General features: G+C 38.0%; 1 protein-coding gene across 1 annotated transcript in view; it reads left to right on the top strand.

Annotated features, from left to right (window-relative positions):
• The window catches only part of IFT54 (intraflagellar transport 54), a 61,768-nt gene that overhangs the window by 11,960 nt on the left and 34,342 nt on the right, over positions 1-15,466 (top strand). The window contains exons 6-10 of the mRNA XM_087949348.1: positions 365-445; positions 1,316-1,391; positions 9,939-9,959; positions 10,186-10,273; positions 12,913-12,996. Coding sequence (XP_087805474.1) covers positions 365-445; positions 1,316-1,391; positions 9,939-9,959; positions 10,186-10,273; positions 12,913-12,996 — 350 coding nt within the window. The remainder of the gene's footprint in view (positions 1-364; positions 446-1,315; positions 1,392-9,938; positions 9,960-10,185; positions 10,274-12,912; positions 12,997-15,466) is intronic.

Genomic DNA, 15,466 nt, shown 5'->3' with positions numbered 1-15,466 from the left:
TTGATTGCCACCTGCAACCTTTCCTGCCAGCTTCCCAGGAAAGTCAGTGGCAGGGAAGGTTGCAAGTCACTGAGGCAAGTCTCTCTCTCCTGTGCACCTTCTCCTGCCCTTCTGCACTGAAGCTCCATTGGCTACTTCATGTACCCCCACATACCCTCCCTGAGTCTTGCCATGGCTCCCTCATTCACCCCCTCAAATCCCTATGTGCCCTTCCTTAACCCTTGCTGTGCCTCGTTATTGTTTGCATTTTATGACTGCATTGCTTAACAGAAGTTCCAGTCCCAACTGCCATCATGAATTGAGGACTACTTGTAAAAGTCTGTTAATGATTCTAAACATTTTATTAAAAAATATCTTTCCTTAGCCCACAGGATCTGAAGAGAATATTTCTAAAAAACTAGCAGAGAAGTCTATAAATAAAGATCAAACTGAATTTGATAAAGAAGTAAGTGACAGAAAATATTCATTTTACAGGTTACTGTTACCCTCCACAGACAAGTAACAATAAGCATGTGTGGCTTATAGTTTGAAACATGTATGTCAAAAAATACTAAAAAGGCAAAGATTGGTTGTGAAGTTACTTTTTCATTGCCAGTATAACTGCAAATACTTGCTAAACTATGCAGTTGCCAAATGAGAAATCCCTGTAACATAAAATTAGAGGTTTATTGTTTTGTATATAGGAATCTGCCTTTTCTATATCTAGTTTATCTCTTGAATACAAATCTGTAAATTGTGGCTTTTGCAAAAGCAAGCAATTAAACCAACATGCATGAAAGAGAACAAAAGACCTCAGAAGGATTTTGTGAACCCTGTTGAATTTGCAATATTTCTGCATAAATTTGATCTAAAATGCGACCTGTTCTCTACACTTGATAAAAGTGGAAAACGAGAACTCAATTAAATAAATGAAACTAAAACATTATGCTTATTCATTTATCAATTAAGGAAAACAATCCTCAGTTGGTTAAGCAAAACATATTTCTCATTTTCCTATGCTGGAATGATCATATTGTTTTTCTGCCTTCTGAACTTTGCTTGGATTATAGAAAATAGAGAGAGCTTTAAGAAATCAACACTTCCCAGTTTGAATTTCCTCCAATTTTATCCAAATTGTAATAAGAGTACCATACTAGAGACTCCGTTCCCCTTGTAACTTGCTTGTTTAAATCTGAGTATCTATGATAAAAATGGAAAATGGAAAAAAATAATATGCTAAAATGCATGAATGCTCCGTGTGTGTGTGTGTGAACACACGCACACACAGACCTAGACAAATATACATACACTACTTGCTTTTATGTACATTTTTAAGAATGAAAATTCTGCAAGATTATCGAAGCAGCATGCAACAAAAGGACCAAAACAGCGAAACAAAACTTCAACTGAAGGTAATTAAAAGAAACCTCCTTGATTTATTACTTCTTGAGAATTTTTAAATGTTCTAAAAGACAGAGATATTCTTTACCTCAAGTTGGCTCTTCCTTTTGGAGCCAGTTATGTTTTTGATTCTTCAGAATGAAAAGGCAATTCTGATCCTGACTAGTTCTATTTAGAGGCTGAATAGTTAGAGCTTCTAAGAGACCAACTCATTTGTATTTTATACGCATTTATTTTCTTTTTCTCCCTTTCTATCTCTGTCCTATCTCCCTCTTTTGCTCTGTGGAGTCTTTGGAGCCTTTTCTGATTAGTTGTTTACTGAACAAGATAACATCTTTAGTACTAGAAGGGAGTGGGATTTGCTCTCTGTTTATACACAATACAGGTAGTCTTTGACTTACAACAGGCCACTCTTAGCAACCATTCAAAGTTACAACAGACTTCCCCAAAGTTGCAACCCAGTTTCAAAATTATGATGGGTGCAGCACCCCCACAGTTATTTGCTCTTTTATTTATTTGTTTGTTTGTTTATTTAGTCAAGCGATTATAAGATTACAGGTATAAGTATAGACATAGTTATGAGTACATGAAATGGATACGTATAAGAAAAATAAAAAGAAACAATAGGACAGGGACGGTAGGCACATTGGTGCTTTTATGCACGCCCCCTACAGACCTCTTAGGAAAGGGGTGAGGTCAACAGTAGACAGTCTAAGGTTAAAGTTTTTGGGGTTTGGAGAAGAAACCACAGAGTCAGATAGAGTATTCCAGACATTGACCACTTTGTTGCTGAAGTCGTATTTCCTGCAATCAAGTTTGGTGCGGTTTACCTTGAGTTTGTATCTATTGTGTGCTCTTGTATTGTTATGGTTGAAGCTGAAGTATTCATTGACAGGTAGGACATTGCAATGTATGATTTTATGTACTATACTTAGATTGGACCGAAGGCGGCATAGTTCTAGGTTTTCTAGGTCTAGAATTTCAAGTCTGGTGACATAAGGTATTCTGCTACGAGTAGAGGAGTGGAGAACTCTTCTTGTGAAATATTTCTGGACTTTCTCAACTGTATTAATATCAGATACGTAATGTGGGTTCCTAGATTGATGAGCTGTATTCAAGTATTGGTCTAGCAAATGTTTTGTATGCTCTAGTTAGTAGTGTAATATTACCAGAGAAAAAGCTATGTGGGATTAGGTTAACAACTCTTAATGCCTTTTTGGCTATTTAGTTACAGTGGGCTCTAGCACTTAGATCATTAGAGATGAGAACTCCAAGGTCCTTGACAGAGTTTGGATCATCAACAAGGTCTTGACTATTCAGCTTGTATTTTATTTTCTGATATTTTTTGCCAATATGTAAGACAGAGCATTTATTTGTTGATATTTGAAGTTGCCATTTCTTTGACCATTCTGATACATAGTTGAGGTCTTTTGGAAGAGTAGCAGTATTGTCGGTGGTGTTGAATAGCTTTACATCATCAGCAAAGAGAACGCAGTTGCTCTTAATATGATAACAGAGGTCATTTATGTAGAGTATGAAGAGAGTTGGTTCTAGAACACTGCTTTGAGGCACACCACTGTTGACAGGTACAGAATTTGATAGGACGCTCCCAATTTTGACCATTTGTTGTCTGTTTTGACAGGAATGCTTCTATCCAGTTATGTAGGTGTCCAGAGATACCATAAGATTTTAGTTTTAGGAGTAGTTTGTCATGTACTACTGAATCAAAGGGTTTACAGAAGTCTATGTAAATTGCGTCTATTGCTTTGCCCTGATTAAGTTGTGTAATCCAGTGATCCCCAACCTTTTTGACGCCGCGGCCCGGTACCGGCATCAGCTGGGCGCCGCGGCCCGGTACCGGCATCAGAAATGGCTTTCTACCCGGAAAAGCTCACCGGAAGCACTGGCGCCGCCATCTTTTTTTGATGAAAACGTGCTTCCGGTGAGCTTTCTACCCGGAAAAGCTCACCGGAAGCACTTTTTCATGAAAAAAAAGATGGCGGCGCCCAGCAAGCCGCGGTCCGGTAGGAGTTGTTCCGCGGACCGGTACCGGTCCGCGGACCGGTGGTTGGGGACCCCTGGTGTAATCCATGTGTTTTTGCAGTGTAAGAGTTGCAGATTACAGGATAGTTTTTTTCTGAAACCAAATTGTTTATTAAAGAGTAGGATGTTTGTCTCTAAGTGGAGGAGCGCTTATGCTTATGGTTAATAATGGATTCTTAAGATGGACTGCAGGATGCTGCAGTGTTCATCCACACCCTGCTGGGTGTCATGCCTGTGTCAGAGTCTGAATCTGAAGAGGAAGCCGGACAGCTGACAGGGAATGGGAGTGTGGCTCCTCTGGCTGTGGAGGAGGCTGGGGAAGGGGAAAGTCTGGCTGGGCAGAGCAGGAGAAGATAGAACAAGAGAGAGGGAGTTCAGAGGAAGAACCAGGCCACCCTCTTTTCATCCTAGAGCACTCAGGGAGGAATGAAGAAGAGAGCAACATGGGTTGTGTGGCTTATGGGGGAGGAAAGGGCCCTGATTCCTTTTATTAGCCACAGCTGGGAAGACAGTTGATAAGAAAGAAGGTTCTATTCCTGATACTGTAGAGCACAGGTGTCAAACTCGCAGCGTCATGTTGCCATCATGTGACGTTTTGTGGCGTTTTTCCCCTTCACGGAGCTGAGGTGGGCATGGTCTATGTATGATGCATTTGATCCACAGGCCACCAGTTTGACAGCCCTGATATAGAGCCTTTTTTCCTCAAGGAGCCTTCATTTTTTTTAAGGAGGTTCTGTTTATTTCCACAGTTTATGGAATTTAAAAAATGGAGGCTCCTTGAAAAATCCTCTCAGTATTAAGATAATAGAACATGTTGCAAAATAGAAGGAGTTTGCCATGAGACTGGCTCTGTAAGGAACTGATCTTACAGGGCCAGGTGCCTCAGAAGCTGAAAAAAAGCAAAAGATAAATTGGGCTCTGCAACAGGCTTGAGTACTGAAAGTCCTTGGGTGGGATCTCTCCTTCCAAGCTGCAGTTTCCAAGCTCTGTTTGTCCTGATCTCTCCTTCTAGGCTGGAGTTTGTAAACTCTGTGTATTGCAATCTACCTTTGATTGCTAGGTTGGAAGGAAGCTGAAGGACTACAGGTAACCCTGTGAAAAATGGAACACAGGGTGCCTCAGGGAGTGGAAATAGTCTTGGGAGGTTGAGGCAGGCAACTGTGTGCCTGTGTAGGCCTCGTGAGGGCTTCCTCCTGAGGCACCCTGTGCTCTGTTGAACAACTCTCCCATTCATTTAAAGTTTGCATCAGGGAAGACAAGGAATGGGGTTGTTAATTGAGGGTCATTTCACCTAATGACTGTCATGACATGTGATCAGAATGGGCAGAATCCATTATAGTCATCTCAAGGACTACCTGTAATTTCCTCTGACAGACTTGACAGGTGTATTGTTTTCTCCCAGGTAGTTCCTTGATTGTCTTAAGTTGTTAATTCCTTGATTGGGGTATAGCATATTGCTTGATTGTTTATCTGATATTAATCCTGGTGTTAAACTCTGTTAGTGGCTGATTTGTCCGAGTGCCAAGCTTCCAGGAATTCTCTAGCATTTTTTGGATTTAGCTTTGTCTATGGATAATAACAGTTTTCCAGTTGAAATGATGGTTAATCTATCCATGTGCTGTGAAATTAAGGAATTTTCATCATGTCTTCTGCTTACTAATTGATGTTCATGGATTCACTTTATTAATCTTCTCCTTATCAGCCCTACATAGTGGCTGTTACAGTCTTTACAGGTAGTCCTCAATATATGATCCTAATAGAGCCTGCCCATTATGGTCATATTCTTGATGGTCATAAATCACATGACTGATCTGATTTAGTATAATTTGAGACTCACACAACACACATTCAAAGAATTGAGCAGGATTCATAATATAGAAAAAACGTAGATAAAGTTCTACAAAAATATAAAAAACTTACATGCAAACAATACCCTTTCAGCTCTTGCAACATGGTAGAGAGAAGGCACAACTCACAAACCCAACGAACTCTGAACACAGTATAGTAAGTCACGCCCAGACTAAAGCCAGCTCACATGGCTCTCACAATAAATCCTGTGTCTCAGTCAAAAACATTTCCACTGGCTGACTTGTTGCCATGGCTATTCCAGTTCATAAATTCTCATACACTGACACTCCTCCCTTTATGACTGGAATAGACATAAAACCAAATAATTTTATATTCTTCCCATGGTGCACTCCATCCAATGGCTTGGTCATCATATCTGCCAGATTGTCCTCTGAAAAACAGTGAAGCAGCTAATTAATTTACAATTGATGGCTTCTCTTACATTACAATATTTAATTATACATGCTTGCATCTATTTTTTACTCTGTCACCTGTTGCCATTTTAATGCAAGCAGCATTATCTTCAAACACTGTGACAAATTCATTTACCTTTATGTTTAAATCCTTTAACAGCTGTACGTACCAAATTACCTCTGAACAAAGTTCAGACAGAGCAATAAATTCTGCCTCCACAGTAGAAATGGCTACAGTTGTTTGTTTTCTGGGCTTTCAACCAATTAAAGCCCCTCCAAATAATACCACAATCCCAGAATTGGACTTTCTGGTTTTTACATCATTGGCATAATCACTGTCAACATAACATTTCAACTTTAATTCTTCAGAGACCTGTATTTGAAGACCAAATTCACAGTTCCCTTCAAATACTTGAGAATCCTTTTTACACTCATCCAATGCAATTGTGTGGTGCAGCAGTAAAGCAACTGCACAAGCTATGTCTGTTCTGGACCACTGTGACAGGCTTCACTTTTGTCCTTACCCAAATTGTTATGAAAATCTGTATTGGAGCAGAATTACAATCCTTCATGTTATATCTCTCCGTCAGCTGTTCAATTTTCTTTCTTTGACTGAGAACATAACTACCTTTCTCAGTTTTTTGTATCTCTACATCAAGATAATTTTGTATTTCACCCAAATTTTTAAATTCAAACTGATTAGCAAATTCCTTTACTTGTGACACATCTTTTGCAATGAAACAAAGATCATCCAGAAATGGTAATAATTGACAATCCCCACCGTGTAACCTTGCAGTATATATGCAACTATCAGCCTTGCAACTCTTGAACACAAGACCCTTCAATGCTTTATCTAAATAAATATTCCAATTCCTGACTGACTGCTTCAACCCATAAATGGCCTTGTTCAATTTATAAACAGTGTTAGGCTTTTTACTTTCATACCGTAGGCACAAATACCTCATCATAGTGCATGTTTTTCCTCTGTGAAAAACCTTGTGCCACTAATCATGCCTTATTTTGTTTCTTTCTTTGTTTTTTCTTCCCCATGTAAGTTATGACTAAGCCCCAGGTACACACTTTAGCGGTATCCCATACAGTTTGCAAGGAATTCTCTTCTTTCCTGTTCTCTTTTTTTTTTAAAGTCCAGTTCTTTTTCCATACTTTGTATAAATTCCTTATCTAGCAGTATTGCTTGGTTCAATGTCCATCTCAATTTTCTTTTTTTGTCCTTTCCATACAACTTTTACTGGATTATGATCTGCTCAGATATTGGGTTCTGTTTCTATCTCATGTACATATGTTTTCAATTCTGATGACATCCATACCATATCTTCCCAGTAGAATTGCTGTTATATCATTGTATCCAATTTATGGCTTTTTTCCATCCAGGTCACCAATATTTCCTGGGTATCAGCCATTTGAAGTTTACTTCATGCTTAATTAATTGTCTTGTCAAGAATTTATACTGTTTCCTTGTGTCTCTTACTCTTCTGGGTATCTGTTTCAAGACTACTATTTCTCTCCCTTTGTATTTCAATGAGTCATCTCTTGCTCTTTGAAGTATTTCCACTCTTTTTACCTTCTTTGAGAATCTCAAATGCACCTCTCTGAGGAATTTGTTCCTTTTCGCGTAGCTTGTGTGTATTCTAAATATATTGTCTATTCCAGCAAGGATTTCCTGCTTGCTCACCTCCAGGGCATCTGTCAGCAGTTCTGCCATTTTTTCAGCAAGACCTTCCCCTTTTTCCTCCTCAATATTTTGAAATCTTAAAAAATATTCTGCTCTATCCATCTCCAGCATAATTATGGATTGCTCAAGGTCGTTATCTACCTTAGTCAATCTGTAGTCCATTTCTTCCACTTTCTTATCTGTTTGTTTTCTTTTCTTTTCTACTTTCTGAATCCATTGTTCATTTTTAGTAACCATTTGATGGATGTTATCCATTTTATCCCCCATCTTTTGCTCCATCTTTTCCATGCTTTCTGTCATGTCGTCATGATTCCTACTTACAGCTTCTTGTAATAGTTGAAACATTGATTTCATTTCCATCTGGAAGGTATTCAGTTTTTCATGCTGCAGCATACTTTCTAATGAGCGTTGACTCGCTGGATGCTGTTGCTGTTGCTGCTGTTGCTGCTGCTGATGGTGCAAATGCGTTTTTTCTCTCTATTTTTCTTAAATTTGTATTGCGTGCCATTTCAATAATTTTAAATAATAGGATATTTTAAGTAATAAATGTTTAACAGAAACAATCAACAATCAATAATGAATAAAAGTAATACTTCACAATACCCAATTCAAAGAATACACCCTAAAACAATCTACCACAAAGTTTTCTTTCTTGTCCCCAATTCTTGTTTTCAGTCTTCAGGTCACTTCACGCTTTTAACTATTATGATTCACAAAGCCAAAATATCCATAGTCCAGACTTCTTTTCAAAAAGGTTCTCTTCTTGATAACGTTGTAATCCACAATGGCCCACCAAACCCCAAAATTATGTCAAACAGATTTGTAAGTCACCAAATAGGAGAGCTAAAAGAAAAAGGTATTCCACTTGCTTTATAAAAAAATCCTGCTGTTTTCCAGCTTCAGTTTACTCAATTTATTTAAAATCCATATACATTCAGAGAGCTACAATGTTTAAGAGTGACAATGTTTCCACTCCCTTTCTATGCAGTTCTCTGTAAACAATTTCCAGGTGCAGATAGTTTATCTGAGTCTTGTAGCAATGTTCTTTCAACAAACTGCTCAAAGTGAGCCATTAATTTCACTTTCTTTTCCTTTACTTTCACTCTAGGAGTTTTTTCCAGCCAGTAGATGTCACTGTTGCTCTATTTTGCTCCTATTCCTCTCCTTTAGCTTAACTTAACTTAAGCCAAAACATTTTCTTTTTCAGGTTCCAGGGTCCAAATTTTGCATTCAAAAAAGTTTTTAGTTCAGTAAAATCCAATTAATATTGTCATTAAGATAGCCAGTCCAATTTTCCTCTTTTAAACTTATTTCTTTCAAATAGTTCACTTTTCTTGTCCAGATCTATATTCAGCTCCTGTGCTTATTCACTGCTTTCTTAGAGGGTGGAAGATAAACAAATCCATCCCCTTCTTTTGTAGTTCCATTGTCACCCAGGCCAATTATTAAGAGGGCAACTTCCTTCACAGAAATTGGAAAATTCTCACCCAATTCACCCAATTGAGGAACACTGTTCCTCAAACTTTATTCATTCTTCTATGGTCGGGCTGTCTTAGCCTCGGTCAGGCACGCAATGGCTGTCTTTTTCTTCCTGCCAGATTGAGAGCTTCCTCCGTATCAAACAAGGAGTTTGCAGTCTCCTTGTGATCTACGGAGTGTCCTCCAGGGTGGCTTAGGTCCCAGAAGACCCTCTAGCACAGGGGTCCCCAACCACCGGTCCGCGGACGGTACCGGTCCACGGAACAAGTCCTACTGGGCCGCTGGCTTGCTGGCGCCGCCATCTTTTTTGATGAAAAGTGCTTCTGGTGAGCTTTTCCGGTAGAAAGCTCACCGGAAGCACGTTTTCATCAAAAAAGATGGCGCGCCAGGCTTCCAGTGAGCTTTTCCGGTAGAAAGCTCACCGGAAGCACGTTTTCATCAAAAAGATGGCGGCGCCAGCGCTTCGGTGAGCTTTTCCGGGTAGAAAGCCATTTCTACCCGGAAAAGCTCACCAGCGCAGCGCCGCCATTTGATGAAAGTGCTTCGGTGAGGTCACCGGAAGCACTTTTTCATCAAAAAGATGGCAGCGCCCAGCTGATGCTGGTACTGGGCCGCGGCGCCCAGCTGATGCCGGTACCGGGCCGCGGCGTAAAAAAGGTTGGGGATCACTGCTCTAGCAGGAGGAATTCAGCAAACTTCCATAGAGCCCTATGGAAGTGCACTCTAACACCGTGACAGTCAGCTCTGCCTCTCAACATACTTTTTTATAATACTGCAATATCTTGAGTGGAAATTGCTTTTAAAATTATGAAACATACCACTGAACTCTGTCCTAAATCTGAATCTACTACATAATTTTCCATTGGATTGTTAAAACTGCTTTCAACACTTTTCAACCTAAGTGATTTGCTGTCTGGATAGTTTAAAAGCTATGCTATTTCCCCATGATCAAGATATATGGCATCTTGGAATTGGTGGGAAGGTCTGTTCATGTACACTTGAATCCTCTGTCCTCAGTTTTGTGTACAACAAACAAGTTATTTGACCTACTTAGTCTGAAAAATAATATGTTTGTTTTGCAGGTGAATCATTCGGTGATGCAGGTAATAAGCCTTTATGATATTTTAATTTGTATTGAGAAATTTATATATGTTTTATTGTAATTCAAATTAAAAACTTTTTGTCTACAAGTAATCTATAATAGACATTACACAATGGACTTGATTTCTATACAATATTTAATTTAATAAATCTATTTCAGTAAGACAAAGAACAAATATTTGAGGCATTTCCTCAAAATAACATAATAAAATTATTTTTATTCCACAGAGGGAGATGTTCTGAATACTAGTACAACAGAAAAGATGTCTGAAAATAATGAATTCACAACTGAAATTCCATCTCAGATCACTCAAAGGTCTGACTATATATCCTTTCTTTCATTAATAACATTAATAACTCATTATTCATGCTAATAATCAAGATATATTACAAATTCCAAACATTCTTATTAAACTAATATTTAAAACTTCAATATTGCTTAAACATGCTTAATTATCACAATCAAGTGCAAAGCATTTGAACATTTGGAAATGTCCAGCCACCTTAAGGCATTTTTAAGATCTGGTGACTACCAGCCTTGGTACTAGGATATATTGGTTCTGGCCCCATCCAGCCTAACATCATCTTTCTCTATCAGGGACAGTGTGCAGATAATAAATTCATGCTGAAAATGTGCATATAATTAAGTACCTTGTTCATATTTTTGTGATGATATTTGAACTTTGGCTGCTCTGATGGCTAGCTCTCAACCATGCTCATTCACATTTATCTCTATTACCTGTGTCTCCCAGCACAGGAGGTACTGGTAACTGCAGTGGCAGATATTCTGGGATCCTGTCTCTTATCCTGTCATGGAACAGAAATGTAAAACACATTTTCTACCTGCTTAGATGATTTATGTGCTTGTATTGAGACTGCTACTTACTTTTGAAGGTGATGCACAAAAGTAGTGCCCAAAACCAGCACTGTTGAGGTAATTCCCCGTTAGGAGAATGAGCGCATACAGGGAGACGTATAGAGAGTAGTGTTTGAATAATACACACACAGCACACAGATACACTGTACAGTAAATGTAGGGTTTTACTGTGAATAAAGGTTTAAGCAAAGTTCAAAATAGTCGTTCACAGGTAAATCCAAAAGGCCAAAGTCCAAAGTAAATCCAAAAGTCCAAAGTAAATCCAAAAGTCCAAAGTCGTTCACAGGTAAATCAGTCAGTTTTTCAATCCAGGGATAATCCAAATATCAAAGTCCAGTGTCAAAAAACAGTTCAGTATCAGACTTACATCAGATCCATGAATATCAGTCAATTAGGAAAAATGGAGGAACGGCAATACTTTCCAACAGAAGGAAACAGAGATATACTCACACTCTCTTCTGAGACTAAGACAAACCAGGTTTCTGGCTCCATCTTAAGGCCGTTTGAAAAACCACACCTAATTACAGTTTTGCATTTTCTTAAAGATACAGTTTTAAAATGTTTATCCTAGTTTATATATTTCCATCCCAAATACCTGTTAGGTGACTTATATTCCTAACATGCACTGTGTTAATTGCCCAAAGCTGTCACCTATCCAATTATCTAATGCCATTGGACCACCTTGCTTGCTTTATGCTGTAAAGGTAGTTGCTTTGCTGCCTTGCTTACTGTTGTTGAAATTGCTGCTTTTTATCCAATAGGAGCAGGGTTATGACTGATCACTGGTGTTCTACTGGTTAGCTTGAGATTATTTAAAAAAAAAGCTAAAGTTCAGTTCTCAAAGCATTAATGTTTTGATCAAACATAAGATCAAACATTTTTCAAGAATTTTGTTTTCAGAACACTCTTATGTTCTGTTGAGTTTTGAACTCAAAACCTGTTGATAATGGAATACTTTTGATTCTTATGATTACTTACAAGGTGATCACCAATGTATAAGCTATTTTAGGAAACCAATATTATATCTGAGTTAAATTCTTAAATTTTATTTATTTCAAATTTTTCATGTTTATTATTTATTTATTTGTTCCAGTTGTTCGATGGCATGGTGTCTCATAATTATATCTGAATTATCTGATTATACCAAATATTAGTAAGAATATTAACTTATATATTACTCATACAGGATAGAAAAGTAATTCTTATTTACACTCTGGATACTCTGTTACTTGAAAAAAATAGTTTCCCAAAATAACAGTACCTCTTGGAAAGAATACCTATATTCACAGAGACAGAAATGTAAATGTTCTGTTTATAACAGTGGAGAAAGATTTTTCCTATGTTCAACTGGATCAGCATTTGGCAGTATCTACATATTTGCCAATACTTTTTTTTTATTATTTTGAGATCCTTGGGAGTTTTCAAGAAGATTTTGAAGGAATTAAATATTTGCAACCTGCTTCGTTTAAATGAAATCATTTTGTCATTTGAATTCAGCCATTTTGTTTCTAAATGCAGTCGAACATTATCACCTGAGTTTTGAGAGAAGGGATATAAAATGGGATTAGAAGACTATAAAATAGTTTCAGTTTGTGATGACTTCTAATTCCTCCCTCCTGTTTTTAAGAACAACCAAACTGAAATTTGGCCATTTGACATTGCACTCTCGGGAGTCTAGGGAGCCACAGTTTGGATGCCGCTGGCCTTGACTCTTCCACCTCTGCTGTAACTGTCAGGTCTTTGTGGTCCATAAACCAGGGTCTATAAAGAGTTGTATACCTGTTTAGATCAAGAGTAACACATGAAAACACCTGTATTGCTAGAATTTATTTTTAGAATTTAAGATTGTAATTTATGGTTTGTGATTCAAAATCTAAACTTGTTTGGATATATTATAATTGAAGGATATAATTCAGATACATTAATACATGCTTAATTCTCAAAGATGCATTTATATCTAAAATTAAAGATGTATGCTAAGGATGTTTGAAATTAATTTGTAATTATATAGTAATAATAGCAATAATAGTAGATGGTAATTGCTTACTATTAAAACAATTTCTTCCCTACATTAACAGGAGGCTACCACGACCCAGCAGTGCACGACCAGCTCCACCCCGTATAAAACGACAACAGAGTACAGAGATTTTAATTCCAGAAAGGTAGGAACAAATTATGAATAATGAAAAAAATCTTAATATTACTGATACACTTAACTATTCTATGAGAGCCAGTTTGGTGTAGTGATTAAGGCAGGGGTGTCAACCTCTATTCATTGAGGGCTGCATCAGGGCTTTGTTTGATCTCGGGAGGGCAGGTGGGTATGGATGGGGTGGGCATGGCCAGCTCAACATCCTTTGTGTTGAGGATGCCTGTGGTGGCCCTGGCAGATCCATTGTCTCCAGAAGGCGAGACCAGGGAGAAGCCAAACCCTTGTCCTCCAGAGGAGCTTCACTGTCCCTATCAGGCCATGCAGACGGCTCTGGACAGTGGCCCGGGCGGTAGAGCCTTAGGCAGTGGAGGGCAAGCGCCCAGCTCAATCCTTGAGCTTCCAAGGCACCAGGATCTGATAGGCCAGGCCAGCCCAGTCCCACTTCCCCGAGGGGGTGCCCGGCTGTGTTTACCTTTCCTTGAGGCTGCTGCTGCTGTCCTCACACTCCTTGTCCAGGTTGCTCATGGTGTGTGGGAGGGCAATGTGTGTGGCTCCTCCATGTGAGGAGACCCAGCTGTGTAACCAAAGCATCCTCAGCAATAGGATGGGAGACCACCAGGAGAGGTCAGAAGAAGAAAAGGGAATGGCAGCAGGGCTACTGGTGGCCAAATGCTAAGGCAGGACCTCCCTCAGACCCACCCTCCCTCTCATTATAATCTTCCTTCCCCTCTTTTCTTCGTTTTCCTTCCTTGCTCTCTTCCCATATTTCCTTCTTTTTCTTTGCCTTTCTCTTTCTCCTTTGCTGTCCCTTCTTGGATGCTCAAATGCAAAAGGGGAAACATTTCTCAATGCCAACTTGCCTTGTGATCAAATGCCACTTTTGCTAGTAGTTTGTTTTGCTAGCACTCTACCAGCTCTGTTTTCAGCTGCAATGGCCTCATACAGGGCCCAGCAGAGATTATACTATCTGAGACTTCTCAAAAAACAACAACTGAATGAAAAACTGCTGGTGATCTTCTACTGCTGCACTATTGAGAGTATCTTAACTTACTGCACCTGTGTATGGTTTGCCAATCGCACAATGGCAGATAGGAGAGCACTCCAGACAGTTAACGTCATTGCCTAGAAGATCATTGGTTGCCCTCTCCCCTCTTTGGAAGAGCTTTATAGCTCCCACTGTCTTAAGAAAGTTCAAAACATTCTCAAAGATTCATCTCATCCTGGGCACCCTTTTTTTTAACTATCACCATCTGGATAATAAAAACAAGGACAAATAGGCTGAAAAACAGTTTCTATCCCAGGGCAGTAACTCTATTGAACTGTATAGTGCAATATTAATGCAATATCAGGGGTTTTCAATTCAATGTATGGAAGTGAAGGATGTGTGTTTGTGTTTATTTTCATAGTCATAATGTACACTGAAGATAGTATTTAATTCCATTGTATGTGCTTGTCAGAGTTCCAGCAAACCTCCACTCCAACCAATAACTCCAAGACAGACATTACTCTCTTTTTTTTTTGTTAATAAAAGTTTTATTGATTTTAACAACAAATAAAAACACATAAAACATAAAACATAACATAAAAACATCATCATTCTTCATAAATTTACAGACAGTGTATCGGTTGGTTTACCACTCCTTTTTGTGCATCCATTTCGTAGTCATCATAATAATTATATTACATAATAACTCATATTATCAATCAACAATTATATATCCTAATATCATTATTAAACAATCATTTGACTATAATTTTACTAATTCATACTTAGCGAGATAACTATAATTTAGTTAATTTATTTTATAACAAATCGTAAAATCATACCAAATCTATCTTAATAAAATATTCTAAAAATATTATCAAAACCAAAAAAATATATATATTCATTGTTTCCTAGGTTTCTAAATATTCTATTATTATATTGTTTTATCTAACCATTGATAAAAAAGATCCCAAACTTCATAAAATTGTTTATCTTCTTGTTCTCTAATTTCAAATGTCAATCTACTCATTTCAGCACATTCCAGTATTTTCTTAATAATTTCTTCCTCTAATGGTATTTTCTCACTCTTCCAATTTTTAGCAAATACAATCCTAGCCGCTGTTAACACATTTACAATCAAATACTTTAAGTTTTTATTGAATGTATCAGGTAAGATTCCCAATAGAAAAATCTTCGGTTTCAAATCTATATGTTCTTTTGTCATTTCTTCCAACCATATCACGAATTCTAGTCCAGTATTTCCTGGCCTCCTCACAAGTCCACCACATATGGTAATATGAGCCAGGGGTCTGATGACATTTCCAGCACTTTTCAGATTTGTTCTTGAACATTCTTGCTATTCTTGTCGGGGGAAATGCCACCTGTAAAACATCTTATACAAATTTTCTTTATATGCTACTGACATTGTCATTTTATAATTTTGAGACCACAATTTTTGCCATTTCTCTAAATCAATCCCATATCCAAAATTCTT

The sequence above is a fragment of the Notechis scutatus genome, chromosome 1, assembly GCF_049901735.1.
Source record: "Notechis scutatus isolate UNSWTSFEM ecotype Mainland chromosome 1, rNotScu1.2, whole genome shotgun sequence".
Lineage (NCBI taxonomy): Eukaryota > Metazoa > Chordata > Lepidosauria > Squamata > Elapidae > Notechis > Notechis scutatus.
This window is presented reverse-complemented; position numbering and strand designations above follow the sequence as displayed.